General features: G+C 56.1%; 1 protein-coding gene across 1 annotated transcript in view; it reads right to left on the reverse strand.

Annotated features, from left to right (window-relative positions):
- The window catches only part of LOC135893860 (mitochondrial peptide methionine sulfoxide reductase-like), a 41,938-nt gene that overhangs the window by 2,295 nt on the left and 11,925 nt on the right, over window positions 1–27,718 (reverse strand). Inside the window, exons 2-5 of the mRNA XM_065421816.1 lie at window positions 22,611–22,679; window positions 21,719–21,838; window positions 9,478–9,582; window positions 3,306–3,412 (exon numbers count right to left, since the gene is read on the reverse strand). Coding sequence (XP_065277888.1) covers window positions 3,306–3,412; window positions 9,478–9,582; window positions 21,719–21,838; window positions 22,611–22,679 — 401 coding nt within the window. The remainder of the gene's footprint in view (window positions 1–3,305; window positions 3,413–9,477; window positions 9,583–21,718; window positions 21,839–22,610; window positions 22,680–27,718) is intronic.

Raw genomic sequence — 27,718 nt, forward strand, 5'->3', positions numbered from 1 at the left:
GGGGGATGGAGGGGGAGGGGGGAGACTTGCGTTTCTCCGGGGCCCAGAACAAGGCAGCTTATCCACGGGCAGAGTTAATTCACATGCAGGAGGGGGGACGCCGGGTGTGGGAGCCGATAAGGAGGCCCAGTTAATTAATTGGAACCCAGCAGGGCCTGAAGTTGGGGGAGGAGCCGTGGTGGCAACCCAGCAAGCAGCAGCCCCAAGCTACAGGCCACTGCAAATGAAGGGAGGGGGATTCGAACCCCCTGCTGGTGGCAGCCCACACAGAGATGAGATGCGGGCCCTGGAGAGCCACAGCCTCTAGCGCCGGAACAGGGGCAAGGTCCCTCACCCTCATGCCTCAGCCCTGGCCTCTAGAGCAGCACATGGCCATGGGATCTGTGTCCCTTTCCTGCCCAGATCAGGTCAGGCCCCAGCTCCTCATTGCCTAGGTGGGGGCTTTAGGGATTTTTTGCAGAGGAAATGCAGGACAGGGAGGGGGGCTGAGTTTAGTGGCCGGCTAAGAGGCCAGGTAAGCTCTTATCTAGCGCTTTTCATCCACAGAGCTGAGAGGAGAATGACAGAGGAGGTCAGGGGCATTACCCCCATTTTACAGCTGGGGAAACTGAGGCACAGAGCGGGGCTGTGACTTGCCCCAGGTCACAGAGCCACAAACAGAACCCAGGAGTGGGGAAGGCCATCGGCAGCACGCCTGTCACCACGGCAGCTGAGGAAGATGCCCCAGGGCTGTCCCGGGAGAGATGGCCAGTGCTGCGCTGGGTGCTCTTCTCCTCACACTGGAGGTGGAATCTGGGGGGGGAGAGGAGAGAGCGATGGAGCCAGAATCCCAGGAGGCACCTGCCAACCACGCTGCTCAGCTCCCTTAGTCCCATTAATAAATGCAAAGTTGTTGCTGTCACTGAGTCCAGGCCCAGGCCGAGCCTCGGGAATGGGGCGATGGAATATTTCCCCCCCTGCCAGGGAATATCTTTGCATGGCTAATAGGCTGCGGGAAGCAGAGCTGTTGGCACAGAGCCTCGTTACATGTCACCGGGGATCCCTGAGACGTGGCTGGATTCTGATCTCCGTCACGCTTCTGGAAATCCACCGTAACCCCCTGGAGATGGAGGGACGCTGGATCCGTGCCAGCGCAGTGGCTCAGAGCCGGGCCCGCCGTCACCGTGGAAACAGCAGAATTCAGCCCATCACCACTCAGGAAGGCCATAACTGCATGGGTTGGATTTTCATGAGCGCTGATGCTCCGCCGAGCAGGCCCCTGAGTTCCTGGCACTCCGCACCTCTGAGAATCAGGTCCTACATGGATCTATTTTATGGCAGGTGTCTATGTGGCTTAGCCGTTAAGGGACCGACGGACAATTCTCCTAGGAGATTCCCCAGTGTGTCCCTGCTCTAGGGAAGAGCCAGGACTCGGCTGTACAATAGAACAGGGGATGGGGGGGCTGCTAACACCCGCCGGAGTCAGCCCACGTCCTGGCCTGGATGAAGCAGTCATAGATGGCTGACGGCGGGGGGTGCATGCGGTGCGCACTCGCTCCCAGAGGGGCAGGGAGATGGGCTCGTTTTTTGTCACCCGTACTGCTGCGTGAGAATGGGAAACCCCAGATCACCTTTGCTTGGACGGATGAGCCCGCCCCGGGGAGATGTAATGTGGTAGAGCAGTGCTAAGGCTCACTGTCTGGAGAAGGGGTAAAATCCCTCGTTTTGCTCTTTCCATCAGTGGAGCCCGACCCACTTTAATGAGTGGGTAGGGATCACCCCCCCCCCATTAGAGACCGGGAAACTGAGGCACAAAGAAGCAGTGACTTCAGCCTTGTCTATGCTTAGATTGAGGCCCCCGCGTAGCTACACCGGTGTAGGCCCCTAGTGTGGACAGGATTCACATAGGTGCAGCACTATCTGTACCAGTGTGGCTTGCCCCAGCATCAGTCCGAGGAGAGCTGCAAGTTTGTGCCCGTGGCTAAAATGCTAGTTCAGACAAGGCCTGGCCCACAGTGCCACAGGAGGTCCATGGCACGTCCAGGTCTAGAACTTGGCTCCCGGCCAGGTGCCCTGCCGCCGCAGGATCTGCTCAACCCACAAGAGTCTGCGGCACAGCTCAGCGCCCAGCAGAGATCGCAGGGGCCGCTGTTGCAAACACAGCCCCTTGATCTTGCAACTGACTAGCCCACGACTGTGCAGCCCACTAGAGACTCGCTCCACCAGCCTTGCCCGCGACCCATCGTGCTCCCACACACACACACACACGCACACGCGCGCCGCGTCTGCCCGGCACGTGAGGATTTAAACAGGTCGCCTTTAATTGTCCCAGCGACGGCGGCTGGGGGCAAACCGCTTAAGGCAGTGAATCATTTTCAGGGGATGCTGCACCTGTCTCAGTCAATGACCATGGCCCCCTCCCAGCCCCAGCTGCCAGTTGCCGTGGCGGCAGGTTGCCAAGGAGACTGGTTTTTCCCCCAGCCCCCTTCCTCATCAGAAAGGCAGGAAGGGCCTTGCCGGGGTAATTAACTAACTAGGCCTTGCCTCCCCTCCCTCCCCACCACAGGAGGCAGCTCAGAGGGCACAGCCTACCCACAGCAGGGAGGGGGAGCAGCTGGGAATGCGCAGACACAGCAGAAGCAAGGGGAACAGCTCCTCCATCCCCCCACCAAGGGAGACTCCCGGCATTCGTTGCACCCACAGAGCAAGGTCCAAAGCAGCCCTGGCTCGAGAAGCCTCCCTCGGCACTACAGCAGCGGCCCCAGACCCAGCGCAGACGGTCGATACAGCCAGCACACTACAGCAACGCCACTCCAGCCGGGTTCTGCAGAGCGGGCGCTCCCAGGGCTTTAACAAGTGATATTTCTAGGCCTGACAGCTGCAAACAAAGCTTTTCCAGCCCTTTGGCAAGCAGTCTGAAGCAGCCGCTGAGAGATGCGAACAGCTCCCTAGTCACATTGTGTTAACTCTGGAGCCTACTGATGGTGATATACATGGCAACATGGTTCACTATTTCACCGCCCATTTTAGCGGAAACACCTGGATACTCTGGGATGCTGAGCAGAGTTTGGGATCAAGGTCAGAGTTTAGATGGAAAAAAAACCCCACTGATTTCCCACACTGGCCCCCTGCCTTACTGAGAGCTGGAGATCTTTGGGGACAGTAAGTCTGTGAGAAGAGCATCCCCTTACACCTGCAGGTGAGTGGAATCCTGGGAGCAGCTCCCAGCCATCACTCACCGAGGGACGAGAGAACGCGTAAGAGATGCTAAGCAGCCTGGTTCGCCCCGCCCCATCCCAGAGAAACAGCCTCTGCTCCAAACCTGCCTGTTGATATATCGCCTTCGACTTCAGGGCAGCATCCCTCTGCTGGGCTCCGAACGTGTGGATGACTGAACGATACTGTGTGCCGACATCCTCCTCTTGCTGCATGCCTGAAAGACAGCAAGCCGCACGTTAGGGGACAGAGGGTGCCCCGTGAGAAGGCACACCAGGATCGCCAAAGAGAGGCGCCCAAGCTTAACCTTCACCCCCCAAAAAGAGCATTCACACTGAACTCAAGGGCTAACCTCATCCCTGCTGGCACAACCTGTCTGATTCCTTTGACTCAGGGCGGGCTGCTGGTTTTCAATGGCAGCCTTCTGCTCCACCATTCAAACAAACCGTGACACTGTCTCAGCAGCCGATAGGAGCTTCCATTATTACGGCAGCACCGAGATCAGGGACCCAGCTACGCTAGGCGCTGTACAGACACATAACGAGACAGTCCCCACCCCAAAGAGCTTGCAACTACACAAGACAAAAGGATCATTATCCCCAATTTACAGATGGGCAACTGAGGTCCAGAGAGATTTGACTTGCCCAAGGGAAATCTGTGCCAGAGCTAGGAATTAAACCCCGATCCCCTGAGTCCCAGTCCAGTACCTTAACCACTGCGCCTTGCGTGAACGCTCCTCCAGAGATACAGCAGCCGAGGTTAGTGTAAGTGACTAGAGCACTGTTGAGTGGTGCTAAACTGGCACCCCTGCCAGCTGCCTCCTATCCACAGAAAAGGGACGTGGGCAGAGTCCCCCCTGCATCCTTAACCTGAAGGGCATGGCCAAATAGACCAGCCATTGGTCTACCCTCATAGCCTGTCCCATCTTATCAACTGAAGAGCCAATCAGGAGACCGAATGGAGAGGTGGGCGGGGCACCGTTTGAGTGCTTAACTGACCACTGGGTAGGTCCGCAGGGTCCCTGTGAGCTGGGGGAGACTGAGGCACAGGGAGGGGAAGCGGCTTCCCTGAAGGTGTCGATAGATGAGGCAGGATTGGAAGCAGGGAGTTCCCGGCTCTCAGGCCCACTAGGCCCTGCCTCTTTGCAGGGGGAGGGGACACACAAGCCAGTCTTGCCATGCTCTGAACCTCCCTTTCCCTCACCCCCCGCCCCGAATGGACTGCACCCCTCACAGCGCTAGCGAAAGGGGGATGGAGTCAGGCTAAACAGGACCCAGGGCCACCAGGAGCTTTTCCTCCCAACCCAGCCCCTAGCCTCTCTCGCCCCGAGATGGATTCTCCGTCTCAGCCCTCCTCACCCTCTTCTTCCTCCCAGGTCCCAGCAGAGTATCAGCCATCAGCTCCGCTGCCCCCCACCTCCCGTACTAGGAGGGGCCCCAGGTGCTCGGAGGATCCTGCCATAACCCACTTCAGGAGAGGGGAAATAGCATTATCCCAGGGAACTGGCAGAGCTCCACCAGAGTCGGCGGGGCCAGCCGCCCAGCCGGCGGGAACCGGCAGAGCTCCACCAGAGTCGGCGGGGCCAGCCGGCGGGAACCGGCAGAGCTCCACCAGAGTCGGCGGGGCCAGCCGGCCAGCCGGCGGGAACCGGCAGAGCTCCACCAGAGTCGGCGGGGCCAGCCGGCCAGCCGGCGGGAACCGGCAGAGCTCCACCAGAGTCGGCGGGGCCAGCCGCCCAGCCGGCGGGAACCGGCAGAGCTCCACCAGAGTCGGCGGGGCCAGCCGGCGGGAACCGGCAGAGCTCCACCAGAGTCGGCGGGGCCAGCCGGCCAGCCGGCGGGAACCGGCAGAGCTCCACCAGAGTCGGCGGGGCCAGCCGGCCAGCCGGCGGGAACCGGCAGAGCTCCACCAGAGTCGGCGGGGCCAGCCGGCCAGAACCGGCAGAGCTCCCCCGCAGTCGGCGGGGCCAGCCGGCGGGAACCGGCAGAGCTCCCCCGCAGTCGGCGGGGCCAGACGGCCAGACGGCGGGAACCGGCAGAGCTCCACCAGAGTCGGCGGGGCCAGACGGCGGGAACCGGCAGAGCTCCACCAGAGTCGGCGGGGCCAGCCGGCCAGCCGGCCAGAACCGGCAGAGCTCCACCAGAGTCGGCGGGGCCAGCCGGCCAGAACCGGCAGAGCTCCACCAGAGTCGGCGGGGCCAGCCGGCCAGAACCGGCAGAGCTCCACCAGAGTCGGCGGGGCCAGCCGGCGGGAATCGGCAGAGCTCCACCAGAGTCGGCGGGGCCAGCCGGCCAGAACCGGCAGAGCTCCACCAGAGTCGGCGGGGCCAGCCGGCCAGAACCGGCAGAGCTCCACCAGAGTCGGCGGGGCCAGCCGGCCAGCCGGCGGGAACCGGCAGAGCTCCCCCGGAGTCGGCGGGGCCAGACGCCCAGCCGGCGGGAACCGGCAGAGCTCCCCCGGAGTCGGCGGGGCCAGACGCCCAGCCGGCGGGAACCGGCAGAGCTCCACTGGACTCAATGTGGCCCCCCCCCCAATCCTTCTAGTGACCAGGAACTCCAAAAGGGAGAACTCAGCCCAGGCCAGGAAGTCAAATCTGTGGCATGTCTGACCACACAGCCCCCCCACCCCCCACCCCCACAGCCACTCCAATTACTATTCCCATCACAGGATGGGCTGTTAATCACAGCTGTACACAAATCTAAGGCACCTTCTGAGCTCCTTGTCAGCCCAGTGGCTGCCGCCGGTTATTAATCTGCATAAATTACGGTGCTCGGGTTTGCCACTCACTGGGAATGGCGCTCAATGCAGTAACGGGCCGCACTGGAGGGGGGCTAGGAATTATTGAGGCAGAGGAGGGATTGGAGGCCCCATGGGCATCCTCTCAGCCAGATGCTTCAGGGAGGAGGGGCTGGACTGGCCGTAGGGGCCCTCAAGCTGCCAGGAGGGGCCTAGGGAAGGCAGCATCAGGCCATGCTCAGGCTCTGTTACCAGGCAGCACAGGGTGGAGGGAGATCGGACAGTGGAGCTGTTCCCCGCCCCCGCTAGTCCAGCTGCCCCAGAGAGAGACGAGAGTTGCACGGAGAAGGGAGTCAGAGCAAGGGGTGAGCAGGAGGGGCAGACGGTCAGGCTGGTGGTAGCTGGAAGGCTCCTAGCATCACACGCTAAGAGAGGGACGTTCGGAGCCACGGATGGGTATTAAACTCTCCCAGTGCTGGCGTGTCAATATCCTATCCATGCTAGGGCTGGGGGTGATCTGGTTAAAGAAGGAAAGTCCAGTTCATTGGTGGGGGGGGGGGGGGGGGGTGAGTGTGTGAGAGAGAGAGAGAGTGGGAATAAAGATCCAATTGGTCCCCACAGGACATGGAAAGGGGGTGTTTAGGAGGAGCCTGCCCAGAGCTACCCATCCCTCTTCGCCTCTCTCCTTCTGGGAGGACTTTGGTCCACGGCGGGCGCTCCCCACAGAGGCTGCAGGCAAGGGGCAGCAGAGGCGAGAGCCAGGGGTGATGGCCCAGGGAGCACCTCAGAGCTGGTGGTGCTGGGAGAGTCTAGAAGCACCACAGGTCCAAGCATTGGGATGGCACAATTCCCAGCTCTACCATGCATGTCCTTGGGCAAGAAACTGCACCCCTCTGTGCCTCGGTTTCCCCATCTGTGAAACTGAGGCATGTGCACTTAGTGCCGCAGATGAGCAATGCTATAGCGAGCGGGGACATCGGCCAGGAGGGGCTGCATCAGGCTTGGGGTGACCAGATGTCCCGATTTTATAGGGACAGTCACGATATTTGGGGCTTTGTCTTATATAGGCGCCTATTGCCCCCCACCCCCATCCCGATTTTTCACACTTGCTGTCTGGTCACCCTACATTCAGGCTAGACGCGTGACCATTCACACCCCTTCCCCTGCAGCCCTTTGAGGCCAACTGCATCTTGTCCAAGGGCTTGTAAATCCAGCCCGGGGTCCGAGTGTTCCTTCAGAGGGTTAACCAATCTCCTCTCCCACTCCACTCCAACGGCTTCAGGGCCCAACTCCACAGAGTGAGTGGCTGAATACAGGGGACGCGTGCTGAGCTGCGAGGCGCTATTCCAAGGGCAGCAGTCCGTACAGAGGGCACTGGGCCTGCAGCCAGCAGGAAGGGGTGGCCATACAAAACCCTATGGGAAATACCCTGAGCTAGCCAAGGAGCCAGGCAAAGAGCGTGCAGAGGCCAAGGAAGCTGTTTGGGGCCAGAGGCCCCACGCTTGCCCTAAAGCAGGGCCCAGACCTGGGGACCCCATGGGAGCAACTGCTCGGCGCCTCCCAACTCTGGGGGAACGCGGGGCCCTGTGTGGGTAACTTGGGCGCCCAGCAGGGATGGCTCAGCACGGAGCTGGCTCGACGGGGGGAAAGCGACCCCCCCCCCCCCACGGCCTCAGCCCCGGGAGGCACCCAGACTTGGGGGGGAAGGCACGAGAGGGCAGAGGACGGCACGAGAGGGCAGAGGACTGCCCTCTGTGCCAGGCCTGTTAAGAGTTTGGTGGGCCGGGGGGCCTATGGTCAGGAGCAGGGCCGGCTCCAGCATTTTTGCCGCCCCAAGCGGAAAAAAGAAAAAAAAAAAGGCTCGACCGCTGCCGCTTTATTCTTCAGCTGCAATTCGGCGGCGGCTCCTTCCCTCCGAGAGGGACCGAGGGACCCGCCGCCGAATTGCCGCTGAAGAGCCGGACGTGCCGCCCCTTTCCCTTGGCCGCCCCAAGCATCTTCTTGCTGCGCTGGTGCCTGGAGCCGGCCCTGGTCAGGAGCCAGCCTGCTACCAAGGTGGCAGAGCCAAGCCTGGGCCATTTACATCAGGAGTTAGAGGGTCTTGTGTGGGGTAAAACTGTGGGCAAGTCCCATACCCCCCATGGCCTCCATTTCTCCCACCCTTTCTCCTGTCGATTGCAAGCTCTGGACCGGGCCCTCTCAGAACACAAGCCACCGGCCTCCCTCGGGGCCTGTAGGTGGCACCGGCCGCGCCCCCTCCCCACTACTGCCCGTCCGCGGCACGGGCACACGTTGCCCGTTAAAACACAAACACGCAATTAGAAGCCGGCCAGCGACACGCAGAGACTGCTAATCTCCTCATTAAAATTACGCTTTGGTACAACAGGGCCCCAGCCCGGCCTCTCCCCCTTCCCTCCCCGCCGCCGACGTGAGGGGGGTTTCAAACAGTCCTTCCTCCCCGCCCCCTCTTTAATACCCCCACCTCTGCGCAGCTGAGCCCCTCCCCCCGCCGGCTTCCTGAGGCCCCTTGTCAGCTGTAGCATCCCCATCAGTGCCACAGAGCTATCCTGGGGCTGGAGCCATTTAAAGAGACAGAGAACCCTTTGGGGGGGCGGGGGGGAGAGCTGGAACTGCTGCGGACAGTGGAATGAGACCACGTGATTTACAATAGAAAGATGTGGAAGGCCTGGTCAGAAGAGGGATTAATAGCAGCACTGGTCCATGCGGCATCCCTCCTCAGTGTATGCCCCCGGCCCCCCCAAGACACGGTGACTTCTAGCGGTCAGATTAGATAGTCATGACAATCCCTTCTGGCCTTAATACTGATGAGTAGCTCTGGATCTCAAAGCGGGAGGGAACCACCCAGCTTTGCCTGGGGGCCCACAGACAGACCCACCCCACCCCAAGCAATGGCTGTGGGTCCCAGAGAGTCCTTCACTTCCAATGCAGCCCACGGACGGAGAGTCAGGGCTTGTGGGTAAGATACTGGACTAGGACTCAGGAGATCTGGGTTCAATCCCCAGCCCTGACCCAGACTCCCCGTATGAGATCTTGGGCAAGGCATTGAATCCTTCTGCGCCTCAGTTTCCCCTATCTGCAAAACGGGGATAAAGATACTCTCTCACTAGGTGTGTGCGCAGCACCTGGCACAACGGGGCTAGTTCTCCAGGCAGCACGTCACTGGCCAGGCCCGGCGTCGGGCTGCCCTGATTGTGATTACACACGTCTCCGTCTTCCCTGCCCATGGAAGCAGGCGACACCCATCGTGAGCAGAGAGCGTCTCTCTCATCCCCAAGCACCCAATGCGGACAAGAGTCACATGGGTTTGAGCTCCTGTCGCTCCCTAGGGGCAGGATCGAAGCCCCAAGAGCACTGCAGAGATCCAGGCTGGTGGTATGGGGGATGAAGATGGCTCAGGTTCCGTCTCTGCTGACAACAGGGGGGGAAGGGAGCTGCAGCCGAAAACCCGAGTCTACACAGGTGGTTACTGCGGCTGCCTCTGGCACCACTCGCTGACCCTACGGACACAGAGTCCCCTAGCCTTACCTTGGGTGGGGTCATGGTTCTCCCAGAAGGCTTTGAGGAGGGCCTCGTAGCTGGTCTTCTGTGGGTCGTACACAACCCTGACCACTTCCGCGTGTCCGGTCAGACCTGGGGGGAGAGGAGAGAGGTTAAACAGCCCCCTCTGCTCAGCAGCGGCTCTGCCCCCAGCCACAGGAATCCGTCTGCAGGAGGACGCTCGCCCGTGATAAATTAGCCCGAGATGCTGAGCGACGGCCTGTTCTGTGGTCCCCAAGCTTTGGGTTTTAAAGCAATTTGAACCACGATTCATAGGCTCCATGGCCAACAGGGGACCACTGGGATCAACTAGTCGGAGTTCCCGTACAACGCACGCCAGAGAGCGCCCCTAAAATAATCCCCCGAGCAGATCTTTTAGACAAACATCCCATCTTGATTCTAAAATGGCTGGTGACGGAGAATCCAAATCCACCACAGCCCTCAGGAAACCAATGGTTAATTGCCCTCACGGCTGGACACGTGCGCCTTCTTTCTGGTCCGTCTTCGTCTGGCTTCGGCTCCTACCCAGCGCTTAAGCGCCCCTTGCTCAAGAGGGGACGCTGCTCGGCGGCGGTGAGGCGTGCCTTTCACACCCCACGCCAATTCTGGCTCAGGTGAGAAGAAGCCAGGCAATTCTAGGCCTAGAGCCCATCACATGACGTGGTGTCGTCCATGCTCACTGCTCAGGAGGGGGCTAATGCTGGAGCAGAAGGTGGCCGGGGGGGGGGGGGGAGAGGAGGAGACAGGCCTGGAATGGCAGGGGGGCCAGAGGGAGCTGCGTGGGTGGGAGACTGCACCTCGCTGGACTGTCAGGCCCTGGCGCCCAGGAGCACAGCAATCACAAGACAGGGCCAAAGGGAGGGGAGCGCAGGGTCAGAGATGTTAGGATGGCGGTACGGTGTGGGGGAGGGGACACACCCTCAAGTCTGCAGACAACAGCTCTAGAAGGGCGAAATGGAATCGCTGGATGGCTGCTGTGAGAGAAACCCTTCCCCCCCACCCCCCAATTAATGGCACCACCACCGGCTAGATCACAGCAGCCATTCCATGATTGCATTTCGCCCTTCTATAGCACCTTTCATCACAGGCATGGGGCCTACCTTCCAGCACCCGAGGCAGGTAGGCATCTGTTCCATTTCACAGACAGAGAAACTGAGGCACCGAGCAGGGGAGTGACTCGCCCAAGGTCGCACCCCAAGTCAGTGGCGGAGCCAGAATCGTCGCAGATCACAGTGTCCCAACACCCAGTCTCCTCCTCTAACCACTAAACCACACTGTCCTCCCGAGCAGTGACAGGAACCCAGGAGTCCTGACTCCTAATCCCCCTGCTCTACCAGCAAGAGCACCCCCTTCCCCCCCCAGACAGGAACAGAAGCCAGCTTCCTCTCCTCCAACCACTGGGCCATGCTCCCTTCCCAGACCTGCCAAGAGGCCTGAATCTTGGTCTCTTCTCCTCCAACCACTAGACTGCACCCTCTCCTTGGTGGGGACCGTGCTTGGGACACTCAGTAGTTAAGGGTGGGGATAGTTAAAGATTGCTAATGCTACAGATGCTTCCCGCTCCGAGGGGCTGGGAGACGACACTGGTCTTTTTAGCATCAGCAACCTCAAGGGGGGTGGGGGCCAGCATAGAAATTGGGGAAGGAAGGGGTGCGTGGGGAGCCCAGGGAGGCGATGACTGAGTCTGCTACACAAACAGCCCAGCGAGCCGTGCCAGCTGCTATGACCTATTATCCGGTGTAAGCCCCCACCAAGGGGCACAGCCCTGGCTGTGCAAACCCCACCGCCCTGCAGCAGACACCCCGACCGTCGGCTGCGCCCAGAAAAGGGACTTCACTTTTTCGCTTCTGTTGTGGCTAGCGAGTCTGCCCCAGATGGCATGGAGGCAGCACTCTCCAGGGTGTGTCATAGGCTCCATAAGACAGAGAGTCTGCTTTAGATCAGTTCGTAGGGTCCAGATCTAAAGGGCAGGCAGCGTGGGGCTCCAGCAGGGGGTCTCAACCTGTCTCTTTCTGAGGCCTCCCCAACATGCAAGAAAAACTCCACGGCCCGCCTGGGGCCACAACAGCTGGTTTTCTGCATATAAAAGCCAAGGCCGGCATTGGGGGGTAGCAAGCAGGGCAGTTGCCCAGGACCCCCTGCCACAGGGGACCCCACAATTCTCAGGCTGTGGCTTCAATCCCGGGTGGCAGGGCTCGGGCTTCAGCTTTCTGTCCTGGGCCCGAGTGAGTCTAATGCTAGCCCTGCTCTCTGATTTATTTTGGTGATCCCCTGAAACCTGCACAGGACCCCCAGGGGGCCGCAGACCCCCCAGCTGAGAACCGCTGGTCTCCAGGGTGGGGCACTGAACTGGGACTCAGACGCCCTGGGTTCTCCACCACTGACCACTGGCAAATCACCTCTGTGCGCGCCACTGATTCCCCTTCTGCCCTTTGTCTGTCTTGCCTATTCAGATTGTAAGCACGTCAGGAACTGTTTGCACAGCTCCTTGCACAATGGGGCTAGTACAATATAAACCAGAGGGTCACATATTTTGTTGTATAATATACACAATACAAAACTAAACCCCTTAAAATGGAAACCAAATGCTTTGATTTTGGTCCAAACAATTTTTTTCTTCAACTTTTCTAGTTTTTGCTCTGATTCAGAACGAAGCCAAAGTCTCAAAATCTCTGTGAAATGGAACTTCCAGCCCCTGCCCAGCCCCAGGTATGGTGATGCCGGATGGCGTCAACGGCTGCCGCCAACCAGGTCTGTGATCTACCGAGGTGATTGAAGCGGATAGCTCTGCTCTCCCGGCAACAACTCCCCCCTTTTGCTACACCAGAGGGGGAAAAGCCAGGCTAAGGCAGCAGCAGAGATGTTGCGGCCAGCAGGCGATGGCCTTTGCCGGTGTTTCCGACGCAGCCGGGCTGGCGCTAGTGTTGGCAGTTAAAGCCACAAGGAGCGCTCAGCCATCTCTCAAATTGTTTATAAACAGGATCTCCCCATTCCCACTGCGCTCGCTTTCCTTCGCCACCCAGCAGCCGGAAGAGTCCACCATTTATAGCTCTTTGCATCCCGGGATCTGAGTAGGCATCACAAAGCTGACTGACTCGTACTCCCGCACTGCAAAGGGGGAAACTGAGGCACAGAAAGGTGGCGTGACTTCGCTAAAGTGACTCGGCCAATCGGTGGCAGAGTCAGAAGCAGAAGCCAGGCCTCCTGACTCCAAGGGGCCCTGCACTTCACTATGCCTTTTTGTTCCGTACCTCCCAGCTGCATGACTTGCCCGGTCCATGGTGCAGTGGCCAGGGATGCTAGCACTCCATCAAACTCCTGTAGCCTGGTGAGCCACGGCCGTGTCCTTAGTGCCAAGCAATGGCCTCACCTCTGCAAACGGCTTTTAAAAGCAATGCAGCCCCTAGGCTGCCTGGCAGATATATTTCACCCGGCCCCACTTCACAAGGCCGAGCCCCCGACCCGGCTCAAGCAGCACTGGAAGGGAGGGGGCAGCCCGGGAGTCAGACTACGTTGAGATGTCGCTTTTGCCCAGCACAGAGATGTACAGAGGGAGGGCAGCGCCGTCTGGTAGCCTCAGCCAACCAGCTGGCGAGAGGAAAAGCATCTCCAGGGAGAGATGCACAGCAGAGCCACGCCGGTGAGCTAGGGACCCACCACAGGCCACCGAGCAGCAGAGGTTTCCAAGTGTTGCAAAGCCGGGGAGGTGGGGAGAGCGAACATCAATACTTCCCTCCCCTCCAGAAGGGCTGTTCTGCTCCAGAAAGATCATTCTGAGCCTTGCATCTGACCATACCTTCCTCAGGAAATCTCCAGATTTCTGCCTCTTTGGGATCAGGCACTAGCTCTCCCTACAGGGGCAGGGCGGACACCTCTCCACCCAAGACAATCATCCTGACCCACACTTCTCAGCTATCTGATGACCCTGTGGGTTGGGCTCCTGCCCTCTCCCCCCCCCCCCACTCCAAAGTAATCTTCCCTCATCTCTCCCCGGACCAGGGCCCAGTATCTTAGATGCCTATATACAAATGCGAGAAGTATGGGTAATAAGCAGGAAGAACTGGAAGTGCTAATAAATAAATACAACTACGACATTGTTGGCATCACTGAAACTTGGTGGGATAATACACATGATTGGAATGTTGGTGTGGATGGGTACAGCTTGCTCAGGAAGGATAGACAGGGGAAAAAGGGAGGAGGTGTTGCCTTATATATTAAAAATGTACACACTTGGACTGAGGTAGAGATGGACATAGGAGATGGAAGTGTTGAGAGTCTCTGGGTTAGGCTAAAAGGGGTAAAAAACAAGGGTGATGTCATGCTAGGAGTCTACTACAGGCCACCTAACCAGGTGGAAGAGGTGGATGAGGCTTTTTTTAAACAACTAACAAAATCATCCAAAGCCCAAGATTTGGTGGTGATGGGGGACTTCAACTATCCGGATATATGTTGGGAAAATAACACAGCGGGGCACAGACTATCCAACAAATTCTTGGACTGCATTGCAGACAACTTTTTATTTCAGAAGGTTGAAAAAGCTACTAGGGGGGAAGCTGTTCTAGACTTGATTTTAACAAATAGGGAGGAACTCGTTGAGAATTTGAAAGTAGAAGGCAGCTTGGGTGAAAGTGATCATGAAATCATAGAGTTTGCAATTCTAAGGAAGGGTAGAAGGGAGAACAGCAAAATAGAGACAATGGATTTCAGGAAGGCGGATTTTGGTAAGCTCAGAGAGCTGATAGGTAAGGTCCCATGGGAATCAAGACTGAGGGGAAAAACAACTGAGGAGAGTTGGCAGTTTTTCAAAGGGACACTATTAAGGGCCCAAAAGCAAGCTATTCCGCTGGTTAGGAAAGATAGAAAATGTGGCAAAAGACCACCTTGGCTTAACCACGAGATCTTGCATGATCTAAAAAATGGAAACTAGGACAGATTACAAAGGATGAATATAGGCAAACAACACAGGAATGCAGGGGCAAGATTAGAAAGGCAAAGGCACAAAATGAGCTCAAACTAGCTACGGGAATAAAGGGAAACAAGAAGACTTTTTATCAATACATTAGAAGCAAGAGGAAGACCAAAGACAGGGTAGGCTCACTGCTTAGTGAAGAGGGAGAAACAGTAACAGGAAACTTGGAAATGGCAGAGATGCTTAATGACTTCTTTGTTTCGGTCTTCACCGAGAAGTCTGAAGGAATGCCTAACATAGTGAATGCTAATGGGAAGGGGGTAGGTTTAGCAGATAAAATAAAAAAAGAACAAGTTAAAAATAACTTAGAAAAGTTAGATGCCTGCAAGTCACCAGGGCCTCATGAAATGCATCCTAGAATACTCAAGGAGCTAATAGAGGAGGTATCTGAGCCTCTAGCTATTATCTTTGGAAAATCATGGGAGACGGGAGAGATTCCAGAAGACTGGAAAAGGGCAAATATAGTGCCCATCTATAAAAAGGGAAATAAAAACAACCCAGGAAACTACAGACCAGTTAGTTTAACTTCTATGCCAGGGAAGATAATGGAGCAAGTAATTAAGGAAATCATCTGCAAACACTTGGAAGGTGGTAAGGTGATAGGGAACAGCCAGCATGGATTTGTAAAGAACAAATCATGTCAAACCAATCTGATAGCTTTCTTCGATAGGATAACGAGTCTTGTGGATAAGGGAGAAGCTGTGGATGTGGTATACCTAGACTTTAGTAAGGCATTTGATACGGTCTCGCATGATATTCTTATCGATAAACTAGGCAAATACAATTTAGATGGGGCTACTATAAGGTGGGTGCATAACTGGCTGGATAACCGTACTCGGAGAGTTGTTATTAATGGTTCCCAATCCTGCTGGAAAGGCATAACGAGTGGGGTTCCGCAGGGGTCTGTTTTGGGACCGGCTCTGTTCAATATCTTCATTAACGACTTAGATATTGGCATAGAAAATACGCTTATTAAGTTTGCAGATGATACCAAACTGGGAGGGATTGCAACTGCTTTGGAGGACAGGGTCATAATTCAAAATGATCTGGACAAATTGGAGAAATGGTCTGAGTTAAACAGGATGAAGTTTAACAAAGACAAATGCAAAGTGCTCCACTTAGGAAGAAAAAATCAGTTTCACACATACAGAATGGGAAGAGACTGTCTAGGAAGGAGTACGGCAGAAAGGGATCTAGGGGTTATAGTGGACCACAAGCTAAATATGAGTCAACAGTGTGATGCTGTTGCAAAAAAAGCAAACATGATTCTGGGATGTATTAACAGGTGTGTTGTGAGCAAGACACGAGAAGTCATTCTTCCGCTCTACTCTGCTCTGGTTAGGCCTCAGCTGGAGTATTGTGTCCAGTTTTGGGCACCGCATTTCAAGAAAGATGTGGAGAAATTGGAAAGGGTCCAGAGAAGAGCAACAAGAATGATTAAAGGTCTTGAGAACATGACCTATGAAGGAAGACTGAAAGAATTGGGTTTGTTTAGTTTGGAAAAGAGAAGACTGAGAGGGGACATGATAGCAGTTTTCAGGTATCTAAAAGGGTGTCATAAGGAGGAGGGAGAAAACTTGTTCACCTTAGCCTCTAAGGATAGAACAAGAAGCAATGGGCTTAAACTGCAGCAAGGGAGGTCTAGGTTGGACATTAGGAAAAAGTTCCTAACTGTCAGGGTGGTTAAACACTGGAATAAATTGCCTAGGGAGGTTGTGGAATCTCCATCTCTGGAGATATTTAAGAGTAGGTTAGATAAATGTCTATCAGGGATGGTCTAGACAGTATTTGGTCCTGCCATGCGGGCAGGTGACTGGACTCGATGACCTCTCGAGGTCCCTTCCAGTCCTAGAATCTATGAATCTATGAATCCCCACCGGCTGGGCAGGAAAGACGTCCTGTTGCACTGCTACGCTCCTCCAGGCCAGCGGCAGAGCCAGCCACGTTCCCGTTCATTGGCAACGTTTGGATTCTACTCCCTGCTCCAAGGATGGTGCTGCCGGGGCGGGGCAGGGCGGGCGGGGAGAATTGAATCTCACAGCTGCGGCTAAGTAGAGCATCAAGATGACCCCGAATGACTCTAGTGGTTGTCCCACAGGCAGGTCCCAGTGAGGCTCCTGCTGCTCTTGCCGGGTCACAGGGCCGTGCTGCCGGAGAGGGGCAGAAATGGGGGGGACACAGCACAAGGCAGAGCGCGGTGGTTACTGTACGGCAAATGCCCCATGGGCAGGAGTGCTACGCATCACTCCGCTACCTACCGGAGAGGGTCACGATCCGCCCACAGGAGCGTCAGCTCTCTCTGCCCACCGGGACAGCACAATGGGCCCTCAGGCTAAGTGGGCCGAGCGAGGCTGCGGTTTCCTGGATGGGAGTCCCAACATCCAGCAGCGCAGTTAGCAGGTAAACAATGCATCTGGCCTGGGCCGGCTGCACAAGTTCACTGCCTTTAGCAGCTGGGGAGCACGGAGATCTTTGGCTAGAAAGTGCTAGAGAAGGGCAACAAACTAGGGGATTTGTCTTCCGCTTCCCCAGCTCCGGCTACCAGTACAGACGAAGCCTGAGCTTGGAAGCTGCCTGGTAACTACAGTCCATTTCCTCGTGGCCAGCTCATCACAGACCGGGGCTAGGGTAGAGATGGCAGAGCATAAATGCCCCCACCAGATTTTACAAGATCTGAGACACTGGCTTACATAAGCCCTTATGGGGAAAGTCCTAACAGATTTAACAGGGGTGAAGTCATTTGGATGCTGCAGAAATTACTCTACAACCGACCGAGTTTAATGGAAGATGAGATCTTTCCCACAGGCTGTTTCTTTTTTTTAATCCATCTTGTAGAATTCTAATGTTCTATTCACTTCGACGGGGGACTTTTCCCAAAGGGAGTATTCTCTCGGCTGAAATTAACAAGTGGGTGAGTTGTGGGGCTGGGGAAAGGTGCTGGATTGACAGCCTTGCAGACAGAGGTTCTCCCCCCCACAAAGCAGGCAGAGCAGGGACAGGTCCCTTGCAGCACCCCAGCCCACTGTCCCCCAAGCCCCAGCACCGCCTGCCCTGAATCATTCAACCTATCGAACCTTCAACCTGCCAACAAGGTGTTCAGGGAGCCAACAGCACCCGTTGCAGTGGTAGGTTTTGTGATCTCAGCCTTCACCCGGCTAGGAACTGGACTGAGACCCAGCAAACTCATTTCACCTGCTACCAAAGTGCACTGGGCAACAAAGATTTGCTGACCGTCACCAACCTGGGCTGGATTGGCAGCAGAAGCAGCCTGCACATTCACCCACGCCCTCACACCAGCTCACCTGACCTGCCCAGCCCCGCCAAACTCCCGCCAGTGCCCCTGCACCCAGGGGACACCGCCTCCGCTTTGCGCAGTCATTTCAGTCGCTCCTTACGTGCAGGGGGATAAGACGCTCTCTCCCCCACTGCATTATGTTAATACCCAGAACTGAGACGACAGACGCAGATAATATTTCTTGCAGACAGGTAATCCTCCGCACCAGTGTGCGGAATGTTTTTGCAGATAAGACATGAAACCGTCTGTTCAGATTTCTGATGAGTTTGGGGGGGCGGGGCTGGAGAGAGAAGGGGAAGTGGGCGGGGGGGATTTATTAGGAAGGCTAATCCATTAGCACACCGCACTGCAGCACCTCTTGCTGTTCATTAACAAAATCCCCCTCAATTTCATGCTAACAGCTGCTCTGGATAGTGGCTCTAGAATCTAGTGGAGGTTCTGGATAACAGGGGGCTAGGCAACCTACGGCTGGGGAAAGCCATAAGCAAATCAGAGACTGGGTCAGTATCATTCCCACTTTACAGATGGGGAAACTGAGGCCTGGAGAAAGGTCACATGGAGAGTCATGGCAGAGCCAGAAGTAGCACCCGGGTTTCACTAACTTCCTAGCCCTGCTGCTGAGTGGGTGATGCTCAGGGGAGGGGAGAGGAGAGAAGTCACGGAGTTGAATGGTCAGATTCCAGTCATTTTGCAAAGGAGACCACCAGAAAAACACCTCCTCCCTCCTTCCCCCCGTGCAAGGAGTTTAGATTTCATCCAGTCAGCCTCATTCAAAAGCCCAGTGTCGGGTACCTGCTTCCAGGGTATTGTACACAGTGATCTCTGGACCTCAGATCAAGAGAGCCACGGCATTTCCCCGAGCCTCCAACTCACTTAAACACTGGGGGCACACAGTCACCAACGGGACATGCTAATCCCAAAGGGAGCAGCCGCAAGCCTGGGATGTAGGTCCTACACTCGGCTTCTCAATCACACGGTCCAGCCTGTGACCGCTGACTGCTTGATGAGCTTCAGAAGGTGCTGTCGGGGAAGGGGGCCCACGGCTCAGAATGTGGCAGGCACCATGGGATTCAGCCTGGGGGTGGGGATGTCTGTTGTGCCGCTCCTTCGAGCCAGGCCCTGGATCTGATCACCCTGGGGATTTAGGAAATGTCACATCCGGACCCACCCCTATGGCTCAGCCCCACGTGGACTGGGCCCGGGGAGAGCCTGGCTCCGTGGTTAGAGGGGGTTCACATTAGCCCTCAGCTGACGGTCTCATCAACCGGATAATCAAGCCCTTATTAACACAAGCTGGGGGTGCTCGAGTGGCCGCCTCTCCCCAAGACAGCCCAGCTCAGGCTTCAATGGGAAGCATCCTCTGACCCAACCCCCAAACTTCAGAGCAAGCCCTAGTAGCTCCAGACCCAAGTACCTCCTGTGTCCCAGGCCTCTCTATTTGGGTCACTCCATCAGACCATCTTGAACATCCCCCCCATGATCTGCATGGCTGGCTTAGCTGGGCCAACCTGGCTTCGTGTTCGTTTATTGCTTTACCGCATCCCAGGTCCTGTTTCCAGAGGGCCATGTTAGAGCAGGACAACGGCCTCCTCTCCCGGCTGAATGTTTGATAGCTTCCTAAAAGGGCACATCTCTCGCAAGAGGTATCCCTCCACCTCTTCAAAAGACAGGACACTAAGGGCGAGCAAAGCTATTACCCCTCTGCACAGCAGATGAAGGCCAGCACTGTCCCAAAGCGATGAGAGAGCTGGGCCCCGAGAGGCCGCATTTCGCATTAGGGTTGGATAAGCTTCTGGGGAAGGGGAGCGAAAAGCCACAAACTGGCCCCGTTGGACTTCACTGAACCGAAGTCACACTTGGGGAAATGGGCGTTTGGCAGGTCAGTGAGACAGTATCCACCGGCTCAGAGGAGACTCTCGCGCTGGCAGCCCAGAAGGGATGGCTGCTTCTCCTGCCACCTACACGCCATCCCTGCAGCATGGGCTCTGACAGCCTGGCGTCACCACTTAAAATGTTGCACTTGTAATTCTACCACTCTGGAGCCTACCTCCTCGCCCATCAGTTCTCATATGCTCAGCCGGCTTGGAGCCGATCCGAACACGGATGGCAGATCTCCAAGGAAAAGCCAGGTGCTGCAGGAAGCAGTGCTGGCAATTCATTAGATGGCACTCTCCTTCCGAGTCTATGCCCTCACACTAGGTGGCACTGTGCTGCCATCTTTTGGAGGAGACAAAGCAGAAATCCCGACATGCACCTTCCACTCACGCAATGATTATTAAAAATCCTACGACAGGGTATAAGCCACTATGTCCCAACCAAACTGAACTGGTGAATTCCATTCTAACTCTCTAAATTCTCACTGCAATTTCAACTGAATCCAGCACTTTACACTTCCTATCCTGAGCCATCCCGTTGCTGCACGCTGTTAACAGCAGCCATGTTCTACCCCAGAAGCAGCTGCAGTTCAGCAGTAGCTGAAGCAGTTACTGTACAGTGTGTAAAGCACTGAGACAGATGGCATTGTATAGACATGTGTAGGGTCATCAATAAGTCTTGGAGTACTAGGGAAGTTCCAGAAGACTGGAAGAAAGCTGATGTGGTGCCAATATTTAAAAAGGTTAAATGGGATGACCCAGGAATTATAGGCCAGTCAGTCAGACATTGATCCTGGGCCACATAATGGAGCGGCTGATATGGGACTCGATTAACAATTAAAAAAGGGTAATATAATTAATGCCAATCAACATCGGTTTATGGAAAATAGGTCCTGTCAAACTAGCTTGATATTTTCTTTAACGGGATTACAAATTTGGTTGATGCAGGTAATAATGTTGATGTAATAAACTTCAGACCTCTGTAAGGCATGCGTCTTGGTACCACACAACGATTTGATTAAAAAATTAGAATGGTATAAAATGAACATGGCACACGTTAAATGGATTAAAAGCTGGCTAACTGATAGATCTCAAAATGCAACTGTAGATGGGGAATCATCATCAAGTGGGTGTGATTCTAGTGGGGTCCCGCAGGGATCGGTTCTTGGCCCTACACTACTTAACATTTTTGTCAATGACCTGGAAGAAAACATAAAATCCTCACTGATAAAGTTTGCAGCTGACACAAAAATTGGGGAGTGATAAATAACGAAGAGGACAGGTCACTAATCCAGAACGATACGGATCGTTTAGTAAGCTGGGCGCAATATGCATTTGAATAAGTCTAAATGCAGATGCATCCATCTAGGAACACGGATCGTAGGCCGTATGAACATGATGGGGGACTCTATCCTGGAAAACAGGGACGCTGAAAAAGATTTGGGGAAGGGGGTAGATAATCAGCTGAACATGAATGACCAGTGCGACGCTGTGGTCCACAGGGCTAATGCAATCTGTGGATGCATAAACAGGGAAATCTCAAGTAAGAGTAGAGAGGTTATTTTACATCTGTATTTGGCACTGGTGTGACTGCTGCAGGAATCCGGTGTCCTGTTCTGGTGCCCACAAGTCAAGAAGGCTGTTGATCCATTGGAGAGGGGTCAGAGAAGAACCACAAGAATGATTAAAGGATTAAGAAAATCTGCCATATAGCGATAGACTCAAAGAGCTCAATCTAGTTAGGTAAGAAAGAGAAGTTTAAGGGGTGATTTGATCAGTCTATAAGAACCTTCCTGGGGAACAAATATTTGCTAATAGGCTTCGCAATCTCGCAGAGGAAGGTCTAACACGACAATGGCTGGAGGTTGAAGCGAGCCACATTCAGCCGGGAAATAAGGAGTAACGTTTTTAACAGTGAGAGTCATTAACCACTGGAACAATTTCCCGAGGGTCATTCTCCATCACCGGCCATTTTTAAAATCAAGATGGGATGTTTTTCTAAAAGATCTGCTCTCGTTTGCACAGGGAAGTCCTGCGGCCTGTGTTATGGAGGAAGTCAGTTCCCCAAATAGAAGAGAAGCGAGGTGTTACCTGTACAGATTTCTTTGTAGGTGGGGTTTGGGGTGAAGCCTCCTGCATAGCCCACCTGGGTGGAGAAGACGCCCGGCAACTTCCAGAACATCTTCTCGGCTCCCCAAAAACATCCCATGCCTGGAAAGAACAGGAGATCGAGAAGGTGAATTCAATGCAAAGAACTTAATCTGAAACCAGGGAGCGGCAGTTCCTCCTCAGCCCAACCCTGCCAGGACACAACGTGCTTTGGAGCATGTCCCTTTCCTGCTCTCCAGGCCACCCATGCGCAACGGCCATTGACTTCAACGAGCGCGCCACGCCCAGACATCATGGCCGGGGCTGGTCCCTAGTTCAACATGTGGCTTTTAACACCGCAGACACCTACAGGGTCTGCAGAGGAGGTGGGTGAATGCTGCGTGCGACCAGCAGGGTACTACAGAGTCTCCGATCAGATCAAATTCTCCCACTGATCTGAAAGTGGGGGACCCACTTGGCCCTTAATAGCCTTCAGGACTGTGAACGGGGGAGCCCGCCAGGAAGGGGCTGTTGGCAGTGGGTGGAGGGGCTGACCAGAGGTGATGAATGAAGGTGAGGAACTGGACTGAGACTCAGCAATTGCTTATCGGTAGTGAGATCTAGGCTGTGGAACAGCATCTGCAGGACAGAGGGGGCAGCTTCAGCTCTTGGGATGGAGAATAGACTCCAGGGGGCCTGATAGCTCTCCCCCTCCCCCCCGCCATCTCCAACCTCAATGGTTCATCCTCCCCCCCATACGGCCCATTCTGGTCCCAATGGACGGCTGCTGTTCTGGCCCGAGTTCTAGAGGGAAGGAGGAGGGGGCAGCCCGCACTCTCACCCAGCCGGTGCCCCACCGCCAAGTTAGAGAAGGGAGAGGGAACAAACCACACACCGAAAATGGCCATCTGCATTCCCTCTGGGAACGGCGGGAGCGTCGCGTTCCCGCTGACGGCATGCTTGGCTGCAGGAGGAGAGACAGACATGGATGAGCCCCTTTGCCAAGTCTTTAATAGCCATAATCCCCAGTTCTTATACAGTGCTCGCCATCAGAAGATCTCAAAGCACTTTACCAAAGGAGGTCAGTATCTTTGCCCGCATTTTACAGACGGGGAAACTGAGGCACGGGGCGGTGAAGCGACTTGCCCAAAGTCAATCTGCAGGCCGGGGCAGAGCCGGGAATAGAACCCAGGTCTCCCAAGTTCTAGCCCAGTGCCCGAGCCACATCAAAGTACTGAAAGCTTGCCACCGAAGCTTTAGCTGCCTGCCCAAGAGGGGCACCTGGAATCCCCACCCCCAGCTAGACCCAAGAGTCATGTCAATCTGGGACGCTGAGACCAGCAGTGGCTGATCCCAGACCCGTCGGCACCATTCATTGTGCTGCATCAGGGGGTTCTCCAGCTTCTCCCAGAGACGGTCTTGTGGACTCCCCCCGCCTCGATCCACGCCCCACCGAGCTCTTAGTCTTTAGGCACAAAGAGCATGCTCAGCCCTGCTCAGCCAGGTCAAAGAGACGTTTGGGGCCTGGCCCATCGCGACGAACCCACCGCCTAAACAGCCCCATTCCTTTGCCGTTTCCATCCAGCTTCTGGTGCCCTTGTGCTGGGCGCCTCTGGGGTGGCTGCCAGCTCTTCGGGGCAGGGGCCACGGCTCTACCCGCTGGCTGGCGGGGCGGATCTGAGCAGTACACTGTCTGCACTCAGATCCGCTCCGCCAGGAAATAGCTCATTTCTTGCACCTGGCTTTCAGGGAGGGCCCCCCCATTCCCCAGTTTTCACAAGGTCAAGGAACTCTCCCTCCTCCAGGGTGACAGGCAGAGCCCCAGCAGCTCAGCTGGAATGAGAGGCCAGGAGCCGCCTTTGTTACAGCGACTGGACACACACGCCGGGCCGTGGGTTCACAATGGAAACCCAGGAAACGCAGCACAGGGCCCTGCAGCAGCTTCTCTTTGCCTGTCGCCCGGGCTCCATTGCACACATGATCAGCCCCTCAGGCGGTGTGAAACTCGCCCCTCAAGCCCCATGGGGAAGGCGTTAAGTGGGACTCAAGATCTGTGCACCCCCCATCCTGGCCCTTTGCTGCACAGGGGTGAATTTCACCTTCGTAACTCAGCCGTTCCTATAAGGCCAGTGGCATGGAAAGATCCCAGGAGAGCACAGAAAAAACAGAGCCCTTCAGAGTCATCTAAACCCCCGAATCCCAGGGCCTAAACAGCAGACGGAACCACAGGAAGGGGAAGCAGAGTTGGGAGGTTCCTAACACTAGTTAATTCCATTAAGGACTCAGGGGTCCGAGCCTTTAGTCCCTTCTATCTAGATGCCCCATTGAAAAGAGTGTTTGGAGAGGGTGTAGCGTAGCCCGCCATCCATCCCACAACGGCTGGATCCCTGCCCAGGACTTCAGGAGAGCCTGCGTGGGGCTAGCATAGGCTGTGTTAGCCAAGAGCCAGAGAGAACCACAGGCTCATGGGCATCGGGGGTCGGAGAAGATCGTCGGAACCACAGGACCGGAAGGGACCTCCTGGGTCAGAGAATCCAGTCCCCTGGTGTGGCAGGCCACCCCATCCACAAATCAAGCTCCATGGATCTTAAAACTAGTTAGGTTGCTTGCCCGGATGCTGCCGCACAGGGCATCAGCCCCAACTGCCTGCTAATCCCGGACGTGTAATAGGGTTATCCAACGCCCCCAGCGCCAGCTGGGGATTAGCCTGCATGGCCCCGATCTGCTCCTTTGTCTCTTCCCCAGGGCTCTATTTTAAGCCTTTGTATCTTCCCGGGGCCGAAGCGAGGACAACTTGTGCAGAGAGCGCCCCCCCCCCCCCCCCCAACAGATGGGAGAATCTATGTTCATAGACAGCCTGGGAGAGATCAGCTGAGCGTCACAGCCTTAATGCTCCTATCGGGGGCCTCCCGGGGTGAGGGAGGAGCACAGACAGCCCTGGCAGATTAACACAGCTCAGCTCATGCACTCTAAATGGGATGAGGATGGCACATAAGCCAAAAGCTCCTCCTAGCAGGCAGGAGATCACCATGCTTAATGGCCTCAGGCCTGCTGCTTCGGCTTTAATAGCAGGGCTGCTCCCAGAGGCAGGAGAGCGGCGGGCGTTCAACCGGGGTGTGGGGAGAAGGGTGTCTGTCTATGGGGAGGCAGCACTGGCTTCTCTCCCCCGGCCACTGGGGCAGGTCGCTTCTCGGGAGCCGACTGAAGGATGCTCAGATGATTTATGGCGGAGCCGGTACAAGGCAGAGGAGGATAGAGCTGCCCGGCACTGGATGGTGCCAGTGTGGGCAGACACCACGCTGGCTTCCCACACACAGCTCTGTGATGCGCCCCGATCCCGACCCGCAACCCGCCCGGTTAGTCCAGTCCTGGCCCCCTGCCCCTCCCCTCCCCACACACTGAGTTCTGCCAATGCCCCTATTCCCAGCCTGCAGCACCTGCTTATTCCAGTCCTGGCCCCCCACTTCCCCAGCACTGCCAATGCCCCTCAAGCCCAACCCACAGCCCCCTTCTTTTCCAGTCCTGTCACCCCAGCTCTGCCGCTGCCCCTCACGCCCAACCCACAGCTCCCCACCACCATACTAGTCCAGGCCCAGGCTCTTCACACAGGTGATCTCTTTCCCCCAGCCCTTCCCACTTTCCCAGCAGCGTGTCTCCAGAGAGGGTTTTCAGGATCAGCCACTGAGCAGCTGCTGTCACGAGGCAGAGCATCCTTCTCCGAGACCTAGGTTTCCTTTTTCTCTGGCAGCGTCGCTCACAGGGAGCCACAAGCAATCGCCCTGCTCCACATCCAAACCCACAGCCCGTCTCCCCCCAGAGACTTGCGCCTCTGGGAGCCAGATCTGCAGGCAGCAGCGTGCATGCGCTCCCTGCCAGTCCGCCTGAGGTTAGAGCTGTGTGGGGACCAGCTGAAGTGGGACTCTTTCGAGGAATGGAGTAAAGGGATCTCCACTGGGAACAGGGAGCCTGGCCTCATGCCTGCCTTGGTCTGGTCACTACAATCAATACCAGCCCCACCCCAGTCCAGAGCACCTTGCTCAGTCCTTGCCTCCCCCATCCCATTCTGCTTACAACCCCCACTGCAATACGCCTCCACCTTCTGCTCCAAGGCAACCCACTTCTCCCACCCCATCAGGGCTTAACACCACACCTGGACAGGGCAGGGCAACACAAGAGGCATTTTGACCTCCCCACTCAGTGACATGGGCTTTCCTCCCCCTGCCCCACCATCCCTGCTTTGTCTAGGTGGCGGGTAAGGTCTAGGAAGCAGATAGCCACTCTTACTGATCTGCAAAGTGCCTGCCACTCTGTTGGCACAATACGCAGGGAAAGATTGGAGCCTGGGGGCTCCTAGCTTTATACCAGCTGAGGATCTATTCTGCCCCCAAGTCCTACAGAGAGCTGGTGTGCACAATGAGGGCAGATAGTGAAAACTACCAGGTGAAGAGATGTTCAATACACAGCAAAGCAATCAGCGATCCGTCAACTGTAGGCAGGCGAAGATGGATGAATGGAATCCTGCCACACCAGCGAAAAGGGCATGCACGTTAGGATGGCACAGGAGGGCCATATTTCTGGGGGGTACGTGTGTCTGGACCTCCCTATATGAAAGGAACCCCTTTTACTATGCAAGTCCACGTTTTGATTTCACAGAGGGATAATATGTAAACGCAGGTTGCTCCTGTAGCATTCACACAGCATGTAGTTTGTCCTACATGGGCCCATGGTGGGAACAAGTTAGATGGGGAAACTGAGGCACTGAGCGTTTAAGACCAACACTTTCAAAGGTGTCCCATTAGTTTCGGGTGCCGGCCATAAGATAATTGGGCCGGATTTTTCATCATGTGCTGAGCAGCCGTTACAGCTGACGGAAGCATGTGCTCAGAAATCAGGCCCAAGGGGTCTCATGATGGACACCCAAAATTAAGAGACCCTTTTGGAGAGAAAGTGGCTTAAGCGACTTGCCCCGGGTCAGACAGCGAGTCAGTGTCAGAGCAGGGAGCACAACCCGGAGATCCCCGCCCCCCGCTGCAGCGCGTTACCCTCCGGACCGGCCTTCCTTCCTTCCTTTCATCCAGTAAAGGGTTGGAAGAAAAGACCTTTGCCTTAAATGTCTTCCGGGCTCCTCCTCCCCAGATCTCCTCGTTCTCGGATTTACACACCCACACGCAGAGCTCCAAGCAACCTAGCAGCTACGCAAGCAATTCTGCACAAGGGGGAGACTGCTGCCAGCATTCACTTAACACCAGATACCGGCTTATACTGTATCTGCATCAGCATCACACGCTCTCCTAACAGACCTTCTGCCAGAACCTGGGAACCGAGTGGGGTGGGCTATGGACCCTCCCCACTAGGGAATCGTCAGTAAGGGAGCCCTGCTGCCCACCCCCTACCAGCTCCCTGCTTCTGGGAGGGTAGTAAGAGCCAGCACCGGCTCACAGTCCCATCCCAAGGGAATAACCCAATCACACCCCCACCTCTCCCGGGGCCATGCCCACCAGCTCACTCTGCAGCCCCCGAGAGCGACCCCGGACGGCCAGATGGGTGCAGCATGGGAGAGGGGCCAGACGGGACCATCTCTACATGGAGGGGGCCCTACAGAAGGCCGGCAGGCCCCGACGTTGAGCTCTCAATTGACCTGAAAGATCCACTATGCCGATCGCTCCTAGAAGGGCTCATCAGACTCGTCCATCCCGTCCCTGCTAATCATGGAGCCTCCTCCTGCCCCCCGCCCCCCGCAAGGCTATTCTGATGAGCCCAGTGTCTGTATATTTCCCCAGCCGTCCAGTCAGGTGGAACAATGACTCTCCATGGTCCTCATCCCACCTTAGCAGACATAACGCTTCCCAGCTCTAGCCACGGCCTCCCGCGCCATGCCCCCACCCCCACCTGACGCTGCCAGGACACAGCCAGGGAGACTCCTAGACCTCGGAGCCCAGGGCAAGGGCCACGCCGGCGACTCCAGGGACCTTAAGCTCAGGGCGTGTGATCACCACCCGTTGC

Source organism: Emys orbicularis, chromosome 23 (genome assembly GCF_028017835.1).
Source record: "Emys orbicularis isolate rEmyOrb1 chromosome 23, rEmyOrb1.hap1, whole genome shotgun sequence".
Taxonomy (NCBI): domain Eukaryota; kingdom Metazoa; phylum Chordata; order Testudines; family Emydidae; genus Emys; species Emys orbicularis.